Genomic DNA, 16015 nt, shown 5'->3' on the forward strand with positions numbered 1-16015 from the left:
GAAGCGGGTGGCCATCACCGCTGTCCAGAGCGAGCAGCGCCGCGTGGCGAGATCTTCGTGGAAATAAGCTTCACCCAGACTCATTCCATCCAAGTGGCAGTGGCGAGCCGCCCGAGAATGCTTCCATATTGTGCTTATTATGGCGATACATCGTCAACCAACCTCGAGGCATTTTTAGGGTTCTGCAGGCGCATGGTTTTCCTCGTGGAATTTTGCGATCCCGATATTGCAATCCCTAGCCAACTGTGCTAATTAGTACTACCTGCCTAGCGCCAGGGGAACGGCTGCTGGAGCCCATCGCATACTAACTCGGTTGACAGTGTCGAAAAGGTGATATGATCTCAAGTCAAGCATAAGTTGATGGTGAACTTGCAGCTTGTCGCTCGCCCAGAACTAAACCCGCTGGAGTGATTCTCAACCATCTGATTGGAGGTTGTTCCTCATGACGTGCATGGAACAGTCCCATTTATTAGTACGGATTTGTATAAGATCGCTTGATGGGGTCCTTTTGCTCAGACCCCATTTTACAGCGCCTGGGAGAAAGCATTTTCAAGGCAAAGAATGAGATATCTACAGCACATTTTTTTTCTTGTCTTTTTTTTTTTTTTTTTTTTTTTTTTTTTTTGGAAACCTTCACGATAGGATATATCATTCTTAACCAGCTAGCTAGAGAGAGCTCTGACCCTGTTTCAAACAATCAGAAAATAATATGGAACTAGTACCTACCTGTGAATGCCACCAGCTAATTTGTCAAGGCATCACTTATATATGGTTTCCGTCGATGCGGCACTGGAGAACTAGCGAAAATTGTTGTTTCCAGTGGAGTCCCGTAAACTGGTGGCCTGCATGTCAATTAAATGAAAGAAAAGAGACAGGTTATTTTCATTTTCAGAAGCAGTGTTGACAACAATCTTCTTGAAGATTTCCTCTTGGGGGAAATTTGGAGGAGACTGAAGTCTCACCTCTGAAATATGTATTTTAAAAAAAAAAAAAAAAAAAAAAAAAAAAAAAAAAAAAAAAATAGCAAGAGATAGATATACATATATATATATTCCAAGAATTAGATTGCTATATATCTCGGTTTCTGTTGAGATTTAGCTATAGTACTTTTTCAAGTTAGGAAAATTTCTAATGTTGATAAATTTCTTGCTCTTGGTATATTTTCTATATTCAAGTATATTTCTACCCTTAATTTAGTATATGAAGGCGTTTATTTCTTTCTTATTGATATCTGCTGTATGCTGCACTTAGACTAAAGATATTGCTACAGGCTACTTGAGAGATTTCCCATTATGTTATGTATGGCCGTGCACTCTTTTCAATGCTACTAGAAACATCCCCTCATCAGCAAGAACAGTAACGACGTAAACCCAGTGTAATTATATATATCTATCTAGGTGCGTCGGGGTGATATTGCTGGCAGTCGCGCATGTTATGCAACCGGTTGCAAATTCCATGGCTCTGCCTCGAAGAAAAAAGGACCGTGGACAAAGAAGCACCGCAAGATCAAAAGCAAAAACAGAAATGTGAAAAATTACGTAAATAGAAAAGCGTAAGTTGTGAAATATAACCAAAGGAAAAAGGAAAAGAAAAAAAGGTGTATCCAGTATCCCTTTGAACAAGCAGAGTCCTTCCCAGTCGCAATTCATATGCAAGTTGTTTCTCTATTCGTTATCAACGCTTCGGTTTGGTGGTTTGTTTCATGTTATATGTTTCGTTTTCTATATCCAAGCCCCTCGAGACCTCCATTACATCATCGAGTAAACTGAACAAAACCAAATCAAAACCAAATCAAAAACAAAGTGGTACCGAAATCTACGGTTCGGACACACAACAGAACGATCTCGGGTTCCGTCTCGCGCTGCGAGCCGCGTTTGCTCAGGGGTCGTCACAGTCGTCAACGGGTGCACACTTGCCGATCCCCTCCTAGTTACGATCAAGTTTCATCAGCGATTAGCGAGTGGTTTTCTTCTCCGAGATTTCGTACAAAGGAATTATCAAGGGGGAAAAGAGAATGATATCGCCCAAACAGCACTTACGAAATAGTAGTTTTTGCACGTAAGTCCCGGACAACAGTCGATATAATAGCCACAGGGAGCACCCTCGGGAGGGCATCGGGCGCTTAGCGTCTCTGACGTGGGCCGGCCCATGACGCTGACAGCGACAGCGATGAGTAGAGAGATAGAGGTCTTCATGGCTGATTTTTTAACGAGGTGGAAATGGAAATGGAATAATATGTTCTTTCTTTAGGTTTCGGATGGTCAAAGGACGGAGGAGAATAATGTTGAAGGAATGAATGATGCCCCTTGGAGCTTTCTTATATATCGCTCTCAGAGGATGTTTGAGACATACAGGGATCCTGACGGGCTTGGGGGAGAAAGGATAATCCGGATTTTAAACCAACCAGCGAGTTCCTCGTCGACTGTGAAAGAAGGACTGGGGGAGTAGCGTTATCCTTAAATATCTCCGATGGCGCCTTCGCTAGCATGCTGGCCAGGGAGGGTTGATGGCTGGGTGCTGCGCGGTGGATCAGGTTCCAAGGGCTGAAGGGCTTAGGGCCACCGATTAATTCTCAGTTTCATGCAAGTTGGATTGCATTTTCTAAGAATATGGCTCTTGTGATTCCAGGGCCTGAATGCAAAGTGCCTTCTGATGGTAATTTGCCGGGGTAAGCTTACATCGGAATGGCCGTATGATCCTTAGCAGAGTCATTTTCTTCAGTCAAGACTACTTTCAATTATTTTAGTGTGGAGTTGGAGGGTATTGAGAGCTAATATGGAATTGGCATGAAATGATAAGAGTCTATTGCTAGTTAACGTTAATAGATAGTTAAATTAACGGAGTGTTTTTGTGACTTATTCTGTTGACCTTTGGTGCATTGTTTTTCGAACTGGCGGCGGGTGGTTTGTGTCATCGTTGGGAAACAATAGACACCAACTCCCCCAACAGCGGTTTGTTGGTGCGCGCGAGGGCATGATCAACTGGTCCAGGCATTTAAACAAGGACAGCAAAATGCATGAAATCGTGGAGGGGTGAATTTGTTGCCTTTTCGAGGTGTCAGCCTGCAGAAATCGCACGACCCGTGCGACATGGATTACTACTAACCTGCAGAAACATGCACAATAAGAAGCAATTGTGCTTCTTGCTTCCTGCTATGCCCGTTGTAATTCATCTACAGCACGGCGGCGTCAAACTCAAATATAACCACCAATTTCTTAAATGATGCGATGAATATGGACAAGAAGCCGAGCAACGTCCGCATACTGCCGATCTAATTTACTTGAATAATACTACGGAATATATATATATATGTATATATATCAATAGCCATTCATTCCCCCATTTCTGCTGTAGTATGACCCAATCACATGCGTAGGCTTGGGGTTATCCAACATCCGTCCATCCATGGATATGATGAAAACGTGAAGTTGCGTGCATGCAGGAAATGTATGAAGTGCATGAAGGCGTTCTTGATAAGATTAATGACCTAGTTTTTGATATAGATGCTGTTTCATTCCTTCTCCTTTCTTTTTCTGTGTTGTGTCCCTGACCTTGTCAGCCACACAGTTTCCATGATCAACAAACCCAGCTTTTGAAAATCTCATCATAACTGCCAATGCAAAACCAGAATAATTTGGAGGCAGAGATGCCAACAACTGCTCTTTGGGGATTGGCATTCCTTCCGTGATTCTCAATTGAAAGGAAATTGGGTTGGTACTTAAGTCACTCAAAGTTATGTAGTAGTCGAAAGCGAATGTGTCCCGAAACTTATCAACTTCGCAGATTGGGTCAAATTACCCACAGCGCACACACTGCGTGGCCCTCCAGATTTCAATTGAAGCCCAGTTTGACGTTTCCCTCATCTCATCTCTCGCACGGGCAATCAAATGAAACAGACAGGAGAGCTTGCATTCGCATATGACATCAGCCAATGTTGGCCAAGTTCCATGCTCAATGGTGATGAAAGAGATATGTAGAACGTTGAGCGTCTCTTCTTTGCAGAGGCCAGTTTCAAAAATTTTGGTTCACGTTAAGAATATAAACTGAAAGGGTCTCTTGCTTGGGCTAGGAGCACAGACATTGATCACTTGAAAGGTAATATAATATCTCTTTACTTAAGTGATGGAGCGGCAATACTTAATGCTGGTAGAGGTATTTCAGTTTAAATTTATCGTGAGAGTCAATACTTTTGAAACCGTCCTCCCGAGAGATGTTCTTAAAACACAAGGTCATCATGATGCATTTCCTTGAGAAAGAGAAGATAGGATCACGTGTGATTGCCAAAAATCCATGACTCTACTCAGGCGTATGTGAAATCGATGGCCAACTCCTCCAAGTCTGTGGCCGTCGCGAACACCCTTGTCACGGTCCCCTGCATTGATGTGACCCACTCGTCGTTGAGTCTGGATGGAGCCTAGATGTTGTCACTGTTATCCATGCCCTCTGAAGATATATAAATGTGCTGATAGTGTTGAATGGGTTCGAAAAAAGCTTGAACGAGGCTCAGATCTTTGTCGACGCGCTCTTCACTGAAATTGGTTACATTGCACTATGGAGATGAGGAACAGAAGTCTTTGACTCGAGCACTAGAAATTCATATGGCAAGCCTGTTTCCATGCCATTTGTCCAAAGGATAGGGTATCAATTTAGATCATGAGGTGGAATCAGTTACGGAGTGAGGTGTAGGGTCATTATTTTTTAAAAAAAAAGAAGTATATAACTAGAAAGAGAGAAACATACCAAAGATAACGAGATCTTGATGATTATGTCACATTGACAAGTGCTGAATTTGTGATCAAATCACATCTACTGTATATAGTCTGATGAGAGTTCCAGCTTAAAGGAGGCTACAGGATTCCTGCTCTACAAGCGATAGGCAAATGCAGGCTATCAGTGGTTAGCTCTCAGCCATGGGTCAGCGAGCAAGTCTTTTGCACTGCTGCGCTCCTCTGGCTGCCATCGTAGCATTCTCATGATAAAAGCCAGGAAAGATATTTTGTCTTCGTCTTTGATCTGATTTAGAGAATCTACCAGGGAGACATTTTCTGGGATCAGTTCTGGATATCGGAATGCGCCTAATTAAATAGTGAGCAGTTACTCATACGAGAGCGGGGGATGGATAAATGTACCATCATGATCAAAATACTTTGTAGTCTCGTGACCTTGGTCGAGAAGCTTTTTCGGCGGTGGTCCCAATAGTGCGATCATATGCGCCAGATGCCTTTCGCTCGTATACTCCATGTTGCCCGGACTGAGCGCCCCAAAGCCACCATCCTTTTCGAGCAAGTCCCATAACTATTCAATCAAAGAGGTTAATGATTCGTAGTATAGTTTCCATTAGACGGCCTGGTCTCCATACCAGAACTCCAAGATTCCATATATCTGCACTGTAGCTCCAACCTGCAGTGAGGATAATTTCTGGTGCTCGATAGTCATCTGCCTGAATGGTATGGTAATACAGGTGAGGCACATCCCCACGTACAGCAAGACCAAAATCAGTAATTACTGGTCTTCCTATCCCTTTGGTCTGCAAGCCGAATCAATTTCGTGATAGATAGATTATCCGGTCCTCCAGAACCTTCTGAGGGAGGGGGTGTTCGAATTCATCGCGTGCAATGATATCCAATAAGGATTCGTCCCTCAACGCAATTAAGATATTATCAGATTTGAGATCTTTTGCATCGTCAGTCCATGTATTCCAGTCAGAATGCGTTCTCCGTGTTGCTGGAGACGTAGTTACCAGTGTGGATGATATGGCATTCACTGTGAAGGTACTCAAGTCCTTGAAGTACCATTTGAGCTATTAGCTTAAGGATATCCGAAGGTATCACGTTGTTTCGAAAGCGCTGTTTGAATATCCAAAGAGGTTCTCGTAATGGATGAAAGACCAGGCATACATGTGTGCCATGTGGTCCACATAGTTCGAATGAGTCTAGCAGAGTTCGTACAAAGTCATGGCCAACATGCTGGGGATTTGCTCTCGTAATATGTTCTGTGATATGTAATTCCGTTTCAGCAGACTTTTTATCCGCGTAATTGTTTGCGCTGACCTTGACTGTAACATAACGCCGTGGTAGCCAGCGCCATCTGTGATGTTAGCAACTGAACGGGACATGTGGGTGGGTGGGGGAGGGGGGGCAAAACTCACTGATGTAAATCTTGTGCCAGCCACACAGTTGAACTAGTACCCCAACCGAGTTTCGCGACAACTTGATATCTATTATTTAGGACTTCGTATAAGCGTATAGGATAGAAATGGCTTGGGTTATATTGAGGGGTGTGTTCCTCCTCAATTTGCTCTGTCGCAGAGAGACCCGCGGCCAGACACTGGCGCAGTGAAAGGAGTAGATTGGAAAATTCGCCTCGTTAACGCTATAGGTGCCTTTAGTCGAAGCATCGCTATGCAGGCTAATGCCCCACCAAGGTTGTTTCCTGCAAAATTCACATCAGGAACAGTATTCGAAAGTCGCCAACAGCCTGTAGTTGGGCATAGTGATACAGTAGCGAAGCAACGTTGAGAAGTTGATTGGCCGCTTTTTGCACATTTAGCCTATGCGGTCAGCCCTACAAGTCCTTTGGCAGCAATCTAAACCCGAAATCTCAGCTCGTGGATGGAAAAAAAATGTCATAAACCCTATTCAAGGAATTTATACGGCCATTTTTATCTCATATCGTCTTCCACACAGCCTCAATTTTTCTGTCTATTGCTAACGAAAATATGGCTTGCAAATTAGACCTGTAAATTCATGCTCCTTCGTCAATAGTGTTAAACTCCTCCTTTGAAAACTTGACCCCCCTGTCATGATACCAATGTGCCGAAGTGATGCGAATTCCGTTTTTATCCAGCAACTTCCCTGACACGCGAAGTTTGGGGTCGATTGATGCTCATGGCCCCTGGGAATATGTGAACAAATTGTCTAGATATAAAGGAAGAATAAACATACGCAATTTCAACTGTCGCTACTCTATCTTTCAGCTCCGAATTGTTTTCAACCGATTTCCCAATCATCTCGTCATATTTAGTTACGCGTTGAGTACCTTTCCACATTATTTGAAGCAAAGATCGATCCGTGGATGAGAAGAATCGGGACGTTGTGGAGAACGTGAGGTTATTCGATATCGAATTACGCAAAAGCAGGAGGAACGCGAACCCCATGAAAAGAACATCTGCGGCAGTAATCATTTTACTGATGTTTTTTAAAAGGACTTTGATCCCCTTTTATCCCTCCACCTGTGTTGGAGATTTCACCCTGTCAATTCACGTTCCATCGCTTTCATATCCTCTCATTCACACATAAGTGATTCCCTAGAGAAAGTGACGACAGGTAAGAGCGTAAGAGGAGTAACAGGACGGTGGGAGGATACCTTATTTTATTGCAATTTAATCTATCTTCCACTCGCTATGTTCGTGTATGCTTGGAGGAGAATTGATAGGATCTGAAGTGAGGCCATCCGGCGACGGACAAAACTAAACCCCAACAACTTCTCTAGTGGCATCTGCATCTACATCTGCAGCTGTTATTCATCTTCCCCTTTCAATCATTGTATCGTGGAAGTAATTATGATAAATAGAACTGAAGTACAGAATATTATATATCTAACTTCAAAAGGGATCGAAGAAAAATGACAACAAGATAACGAGAACAAAGAATGGGACGATGAAAAGGACGTATTTAAAGCAAAAGCCGAGACAAGGAAAAGAAATTAGGTTAGAAAAGCGCGAGAATAAAGGGCCCCTATCTAGACAGAAAAGAGGAACGGTAGATATAACACGTAACACGAACTGATGAAAATGAACGAGGGAAATAGGAGCCATTGAATAAAACATCTCTAAACAAAAGATTACCCACTTATCAGCAAAACGGAACAAAACACACAACTAGCTCTCCCTGCCAGCGCCCCCACCCTTACTGAACTTGACTAACGATCTCACTAGCCCTCGACAAGCTTTCCACCATTTGCTGGCACTCCTTTCTCCGGCGGATGGTGTACTCGCTTTCACGGAGGAGGTCTTCTAGTTCTTCAGAGTGGTACATCTGGGCTAGAAGTTCGCGTTGCATTCCATCTTTGGTAAATCTGAGAATCTTGGTAAGTATACACGATAAAAAAGAGAGAGAGCAAGAAACAAGGCATAGAGGGTATATGTTTTAGGAGGTGAATGGACCACAGAGAGCGATAAAGAAATGAAACGTACTGGACGAGGTTAAGCATAACGGCCTTGGGTACCATGTCAATCATAGTTCTCTTGACGATATTATAGTAAGAGCTTATTAGGAGTTCTATTGAATTTTGGCGGTGTCGACGGTCAGTATACGGTATCGTGCAGAGAATCGTGAAACGTTTCATGTGCTTGAGGGATTAGGAGGGAAATGGAACATACTAATAACTTCAACCTCAGCGTTCTCGCGTTCAGACAATGTCCCTGAAGCCTTGAGGGTAGGGGGTGGAGCCTCCATCGCAGCCATCTTCTTCTTATTCTTCGACGCGAAGAAGCTGCCGAAGAAGCCGCCGTTGGTATCCGACATGGAGTCGAGAGATGGGCTCGCCGCTCGTGGTACTGCGGATGGAGGTAAGGGTTTTCCAGTCTTGGGGTCAACCTGGGTTGGTTTACTGGCAGCGTTCCGTTCGTTGACGATGGCCATCGCCTAATATAAAGAGGGTGGTGAGTATAAGCAAGGACGACGGTGCAAAGAATGAGAAGAAAAAATGATACATGCTATTTACCCTATGCCCATTTAAGAAATCCGGATGGCCTGTATTGATATAGCAGGATTCCATGGCTACGAGATCTTTAACCAGTTTATTCGTGGGGTCCATTGCCTGTTTGAAAAATGAAATGACAACGCTATGAAATTTTTCCTTCAGCTGTGGATATCTGCGGAACGGTTGCTTGCTGAGGAGCTGGCCCAGGATCCGCACGAGCTCGTCGTAGACTAGTGATACGCATTTTAGACTTGGATCTTCGAGTCGCTTGATTTGCTGTTTCACGATAAGCTCGAAGGCGGTTGTCCCGATGAAGAGAGCCGGCGAGGAGCCCGAAGAGTTACACAGGATTGTCCGAATATCGACATCTTTGACTTGGTCAAATGGATCGACTGCCTTAACGCCGTTGGAGTAGAGTTCATGGAAAACAAAGCTGATACGTGCACCGCCTGAGAGCTCAATGCTAGACAATTCCTGGTAGTTACCATCTAGAACTGTCCGAAATTCAGTGCAGAATTCAGTGATTATATTGAGGACGATGTTTGAGCTATTTCCGAGCATGGAGTCACCAAGTTGGGCCAGTTCTACGCTGTATTTCTGGAGAGAAGCTGCGATACGGGCTTTGATATCGGGAAGTGTTTGTTTAATGTGCATCATGAGAATCTAGATACGGTTGTTAGCTTCTATCGCAGAGAGGGGCATTATAGAAGTATTGATTCAGTCCCGGCTTACCAAATTCAATTTTCTCGCCAGATATGGCGTTCCACAGTAGGATGACTTATTCCTATAGGCCTTGTGGTTCTCAAAAAAGTTTTTCTCGTGTTCCAAAGCATAGGAAATAGGTCTTTTATTCTCAATATCCCGTTGCCCACGGTTGACGACAGGGACATAGCCTAGCCGCAAGGGAATAATTCTGCCAGCAAGAATATCTACCACATCTGTGCCTGCATCCATAAGATCCACTTTTGTAAGCACGCCAATGGTACGTTGCCCTTCCGGGTCAACTTCCCGCGCGAGTTTCAGGCCATCAGAGTTGGCAAGGTCCTGGTTCGCAGCGGTGACGGCGAGGATGATAGCATTAGGCTTGCTGATCTGCTTCAACACCATATCTCTTATTTGTTTCTCGATGTCTTTTGGCTGATCTCCCACTGGGACTTTGGTTAAACCGGGCAGGTCGACCAAGGTAAGTGTCAGGACGTTAGGGGAGAATATTCTCAGATTAATCGGTGCTGGCGAAATGCCCGCATTGCGCCCAGTTTTCTGCTCCGTCTCACGTACAATCTCATCCCTTATCTTGTTGAAATCGTAAAACTTCTGGCCAGGGATATGTAGGAATTCGCCATATTCGTCCAAGTTGGCTTCCTTATCGGTGGTTTCCAGTTTCTCATCCTTAACGCCATTCGTCTGCGCTTTCGAGGAAGCAGGTCTGTTGATAAGTTGTAGGACTAGTGGCCGTCGAGTTACAATTCCTGAACCTCTAGGGAGACTAATTGTATCAAAGGGAAAGGGGAAAAGGAAGTAGACACCCATCAGTTGGACTATTCTCATGGAAGACAATTGGAAACGGCGCAACTCACAAATCTCTTCCGACGATATTTTCCAATACGGAACTTTTTCCACTCGACTGCGAACCAACAACCACTATCTGTGGAAGATCAATAGGATTTTGTACCTAGATGAGAGCAGTATCAGCATCGTTATCGGTATCGGTATCCCATGTGTCGCCCAGGGATGTGGAGTGGGAGCAAAGAACATACTCCAACGGTCGTGAAGACATCCTGCAGCTTATTTACTAGTGAAATAAGACTGGGGTCATTGACGTTTATTCTATTCGGCGGTGGAACCGACACACAATTTGCGAGTTAGCCAGCTATATATGTAGAGCAAAAGCGGCGAGAAGCAAGCCATATGGGGAACGCACGAGTAACCAGATGGGGTCGCCGACATGTCGGGCGAAAGTAACATTCAAGATAGCTCACTGTTATAGAAGATATAAAATAAGGCCAAAGATAGTTATCGTGAGAAGGAATGCTTTTGGGTGCGGTGTGGTTTGGGCATCACGACGGAGAATGAATGATGAACTCGCATGATGATAATAATAGGCTGGTCATTTTATATGATGACTAAGCAGGCAGTTATCTTTCACACGACCATGATTTTGCTCTTCAAGATGCTCTCAGGCATCTTCATTTTTTTCAGCAGCACGAGAGGCGGTGACTGTTTGCCGCGTCATTTTGGTTTCTGACAGTCCACTCATTCCGCTCAAACTATTGTCGTACCATGCCAGTACTAGTATATTTTGCGAAACGTTCTCTGACCGAGCGAACCTGGGCGCTAGGAGCTGAAGAAAAGTTACAAGGAAAGCAAAATTCACTGTCTATTGGAGTATCGGAGCAAATCGAAGAGTGCATCCATGAATTCACGGAAAGTTCCTCGGTACAAAGCATGCGCTCTGGAAACTGCTAGTGCGAAAGATCCTCAACGAAATAGGCAGATATATAACATATTTGTCTAGACGAGAGTACTCTCCTGATACATACTTCAGATTCTGCTATAATCAAGTTGTGTGTATGTACCCTGTTGGTGGCATAGGCAATTATTGAATGACCGTTATTTTGAACATGAAAAGAAAGGATACCCCCATGGAGAGGAAGTCGAACGAAATACTCTCTCTCTCTCTGTCTGTCCTTCCATCAAACTCATCGGAATAGTATCATACAAACAGCTATATAAAACCACACAGGCCAGGCCAGGCCAGATCGAAAAGCCCTATTCATTCCTCGTATTATGGAACAAATTCTCTTGGGGAAATTAAATTATAAAAAATCAAAAACAGATGTAGGAAGCCGGATCTCATGGACAAATACTTGCCATCTATTAGACCATCCAGCACAAACAATCATTGAAGGGACACAAAAAACTAGACACTACGCAAAATCACAACCGCCTTTAGTATTGTAGAAGCCATGGGCAACCCGTTTAGAACCATTCCCACCAGCTAGAACCCAAAAAACAAAATAAAATAAAGGAGGGACACGTATGCGGGTCTTGCAAAAAGATAATAGGGCTTATATAAAAAGGATGGATAGAATTAGAGGAATGGGAAGATGTATATGTAAACCGTTATAATCATGCAACCAAATTCCTCTACAAGTCAGATACCGATGCGAACTTCTCAGACATATCCTGAAGGATTTTTTCGTACTGCAATCCCATGAAAAGTTAGATATCAAATACGATATTCGAGTGAGGGGGGAAATGAAATGGGGTAGGAGCCATCCATACCTTTTGGGTTACAGCCCGTTCATCATCGGGCACCTCAAACTTCATCCCCCGCAACGCATTCTGGATGTCTGCTGTCGCCTCGCGGACCTTGGCCCAACTCTGGCCTTGCGCGATGGCCTTCTGACTTTCGTCATGATAACCCATGAACGCTTTCATCATGTATTCTGTTTTCCACAAAGGGCAAAACTGGTCGTAATCGCTGTAGCCGTTTTGCTGTAAGAAGTCGTCCTTGAGCAGCGCCGCGATGTCCAGTGTAATCTTGTCCGGGTCGCCGAGGGCTGATTTACCAACGAGCTGCACGACCTGGTCTAGGTCTTCGGAGTTGGTGAGTAGCTCCTTGATTCTATCCCGGAGCCGGGGGAATTCCGGGTGGTCCTTGGCGTAGTATTTATCGAGCACGTTGGTGTATTTGCTGTAGGAAACGGAGGTGTTGATGGATGGGAAATGCTTTCGCTGCGCAAGCTTCTTGTCAAGACCCCAGAAGACTTGGACGATGCCAAGCGTGCTGGACGTGACGGGGTCGGAGAAATCGCCACCAGGGGGGCTAACGGCGCCAACGATACTGACACTTCCTTTCCGCTCGGGGCTTCCAAGCGCGATGCTCAGTCCGGCACGTTCGTAGAAAGAGGCAAGCTTGGCCCCAAGGTAGGCAGGGAAACCTTGGTCAGCGGGCATCTCTCCCAAACGTCCTGAAATTTCACGGAGGGCCTCAGCCCAGCGAGAACTGGAGTCTGCCATCATGGCGACGTTTTTACCCTGATCACGGAAGTATTCCGCGACCGTGATACCTGTGTAGATGGAGGCCTCACGGGCAGCGACAGGCATGTTGGAAGTGTTGGCAATGAGGCATGTACGTTTCATAATTGGTTCCTTGCGGCCGTCAATGTTGATTGAAAGCTGTGGCACCAGTTAGTCCCAATCCTGAAAATAAGTCAGTGGAAAGCATCCTACCTCTGGGAAATCCATCAGAACTTCAGCCATCTCATTTCCACGTTCACCGCACCCAACGTACACTATGATGTCACTGTTCGAGAATTTGGAGACACTCTGGCTGATAACAGTCTTCCCGCAACCAAACGCACCGGGGATACACACTGTTCCACCTTGAACACTGGGGAAGAGAGCATCAAGGACGCGCTGGCCAACAATGAAGGGAGTATCAGAAGCCAGCTTCTCGCTGACCGGACGAGGAACACGGACCGGCCATTCGTGGGACATACCGAACTCCTGTTTCTTACCCATCAAACTCAACCTCCAGGAGCTTTTCATCAACGGTATAGCTGCCCGGACCAGCGATGCGTGTGATGGTCCCTCTCGCGCGAGGGGGAAGCAGGATCTTATGGTCGTTCAGCAAGCTGTTCTCCCACACGCTACCCCATATGTCGCCACCGGTGATATGGTCTCCAACTTTAAAGTTTGCTGGTTTGAAATCCCATTTCTTTTCTCGGTCGAGGGCTGGGATAGAGATGCCGCGGGGGATGTAGATACTTTGGGAAGCGTCTGAAATGGCTTTGAGGGGTCGTTGAATACCGTCATAGATGGTTTCCATCAATCCTGGCCCAAGTTCTACAGATAATGGTTTCCCTGTTCTCACGACCGGATCGCCGACAGTTACTCCAGCTGGAAGGCAAGAGGATGCGAGTCAGTTTTGAGTCCGAGGTGTGTCGTTTGGAGGGGTTGTCCTGTATCATATTCACCTGTTTCCTCGTAAACTTGAATTGTTGCCTTATCTGCATCGATTCGAATGACTTCTCCAACGAGTTGGTCATAGCCCACTCGACACTAGCAAATGTGTATTGAGATCAGCAAATATGACTTCAGGTGGTGGGATTTTTTGGAGAAAGGATATAATATATATATATAAATATATAGTGGATACTTACCAGCTCGAACATGGCGCACCCGATCATATTCTCCGCAACCACGACAGCACCGGGAGACAGAGTAAATAGAGCCATGTTTCCCCTCATCGGCGCCAGGCCGAGGATTCTTCGAGCTCTTTGGCGGCATCGTGGGAGGTGGGGATTGCGGAATATCGGGGTTGGGAGAGGGGAGGGGAGCTGGGGTTTCGTTGGAGGGGTTGAGGCGGTGTGGTTGTAGTTGTGGTGTAGTTGGTTGGAGCTTGGAAGGACGTTGCGTTGTAGCGCAGGTGGATCTTCCAGCGACGCAGCAATAGTCGTGGAGGGACGGCTGTATGTTTGGTTTTTGGGAGCAATGAGATCTATGAGGGATGGCCGTGACTTCAATAACGATGGTCGACCTAGGCCCAGCATGTGTGAACCAGGGACTTAAATCCCGTTTTGTGGTTATTGAATTATGTGGCCTAGTTGTTGATTGGGGTACAAAAGTCAGTTTAGGTTCAGTCGACCGACAACTCCAACCGCATCGTCAAATATTTCCTCAGTCCACCATCCCAAAATCAAAGCCAAACAACTGTCTAAATGAACGAAATATCCATGAATTCGCAGAAGTCTTGAATATTATCCAAATATTGATTTTAACGCTTCTTCACAACTTCACAAGAAATAAATGGTTTGAGATTAGTCTGAAACCCAAGTATTTCTGTTCGTCAAGGGTTTCAAACTCATTGAGCACACCCCCATAGATACAGACTTCTCTTGAATTCTCCTTTGGAGAGGATAGGCGAGCTATTATGAGACGATTAAGAACTCCCAAGACTGGGATTGTTGTTGTTATCCCGCACCACCTTGACATGTTGACGGGAACCTGCAACTGCATACCCATTTCTAGTCCTGTTGTACCTGCAATATGGGGCGGGTGGTTTACTCCGTATAACAACCTGAAAGCTCAGCGGCATCATGGCTGTTTTTGATACTGTAGCAAGGGGCCTTGCGACTAGAGCAACCCGCACACCAGCTGCGTACTTTACAATAATTCTCTCAGTTGATTCAAACCCAACTCTCCAGATTCTGAGCCAGCTTTTATCCAGAACTGTTGATTTCTTCCCTCTGAAAACCAGCCTCTGCACAAACCTTGTATGTGACCTGGAGCATTGACTGAGACCATCCAATTTTGATTGAAATCGAAGGACTGGAAGGCAGGTAGGTCTGAATGCCATTGGAGAGTCTGATACTCACCGAGGATCCGTAGTTTCCTTGAGGCCCTTCAATTTTGTGAGGAGATGTAGGTGTTGGAAAGGCATGCTGATGGATTTACTGCATCTCTCAGAAACAATGGCATGCTCTGACATTTTGAATCCGTTTCACTGTGCGAAAGAGCTTCACATTCCATGAGATTTATTGAACATTTCTTGATGAAAAGTCCATTGATCATTGGCACTCTCTAGACGACAGGCTGGCTCTTCTCTCAGAGTGAACTAGATGGGTTGGATGGGCTTTATTCAGATGAAGCTACAGCAAACTCAAGACGAGTGCTTAGATATGCGCAGTAGTTACTTGGCATTTTTGATATTTAATGAGCTGATGAGATTTTTGTCGTCAAATATGCAGAGGCAGGAACAGCACCAAACGTTTATTGAAGCTACAAGACGTCAATAATACATTCACGTCTCGAAGACGGACCCTTCCATGGCGGGCAGCGGCAGCCAGATAAGAACATTGAGCAGACTTATTCTCAAGTAAGGAGCTCCTATAATACGCTTATTGTGAGAACTGGCCTGTCGGCCACGAGTATGTCTTGTTAGTTCCTCATGGGAGATTTCCCTTTTTCAGAGTCCCAGCTCTCACCCATTCTGTTGATGGTTAATGCTGAAAGGCAGTTTACTGTGGAAGGTGAATCTGCCATATGAAGAATTATATCTTTTTAGTGATGAGACAGGAGATAGATCTGGCAGTCGATCAGCCACCTGTCAACAATGGGTTTTCCGCGATGAGGTTCCAGCAGAGGAGAAAAAGAGGTTGAATATAAAGCGTAGAGGGTGTGGAATATGTCCTTGCACACACTACTCTGTAGAAATCTAAACAATACTAGGGCTCTGATAACTTCCACACCTCATAGGGATTGAACTCCTAATTTATCAACCAAGGCTTAGGCACCATGCCCCATA

At 45.0% G+C, this 16015-nt stretch overlaps 4 protein-coding genes across 4 annotated transcripts; all 4 read right to left on the reverse strand.

Annotated features, from left to right (window-relative positions):
* Positions 1 to 1878: 1878 nt before the first annotated feature.
* HCAG_00401 (predicted protein) lies at positions 1879 to 2195 on the reverse strand (the record flags this gene model as incomplete). The annotated part of the gene is made up of 2 exons (XM_001543305.1): positions 1879 to 1926; positions 2040 to 2195. 2 exons carry the CDS (start codon positions 2193 to 2195, stop codon positions 1879 to 1881), a joined length of 204 nt encoding a protein of 67 aa, XP_001543355.1.
* A 2695-nt stretch (positions 2196 to 4890) lies between these two features.
* On the reverse strand, positions 4891 to 7183 carry HCAG_00402 (predicted protein; the record flags this gene model as incomplete). Its single annotated transcript, XM_001543306.1, has 7 exons — positions 4891 to 5075; positions 5130 to 5295; positions 5360 to 5527; positions 5949 to 6055; positions 6149 to 6217; positions 6421 to 6533; positions 6945 to 7183. 7 exons carry the CDS (start codon positions 7181 to 7183, stop codon positions 4891 to 4893), a joined length of 1047 nt encoding a protein of 348 aa, XP_001543356.1.
* Positions 7184 to 7907: 724 nt separating this feature from the next.
* On the reverse strand, positions 7908 to 10650 carry HCAG_00403 (vacuolar sorting protein 1; the record flags this gene model as incomplete). Its single annotated transcript, XM_001543307.1, has 8 exons — positions 7908 to 8076; positions 8195 to 8279; positions 8381 to 8645; positions 8725 to 9366; positions 9436 to 10129; positions 10281 to 10375; positions 10461 to 10530; positions 10625 to 10650. The coding sequence occupies 8 exons, from the start codon at positions 10648 to 10650 to the stop codon at positions 7908 to 7910; spliced, it is 2046 nt and encodes a 681-aa protein (XP_001543357.1).
* Positions 10651 to 11925: 1275 nt separating this feature from the next.
* Positions 11926 to 14261, reverse strand: HCAG_00404 (vacuolar ATP synthase catalytic subunit A; the record flags this gene model as incomplete). Its single annotated transcript, XM_001543308.1, has 5 exons — positions 11926 to 12885; positions 12940 to 13099; positions 13227 to 13542; positions 13686 to 13770; positions 13872 to 14261. The coding sequence occupies 5 exons, from the start codon at positions 14259 to 14261 to the stop codon at positions 11926 to 11928; spliced, it is 1911 nt and encodes a 636-aa protein (XP_001543358.1).
* Between the last annotated feature and the right edge of the window lie 1754 nt (positions 14262 to 16015).

Source organism: Histoplasma capsulatum, genomic scaffold, assembly GCF_000149585.1.
Source record: "Histoplasma capsulatum NAm1 scaffold_1 genomic scaffold, whole genome shotgun sequence".
Taxonomy (NCBI): Eukaryota; Fungi; Ascomycota; class Eurotiomycetes; order Onygenales; family Ajellomycetaceae; genus Histoplasma; species Histoplasma mississippiense.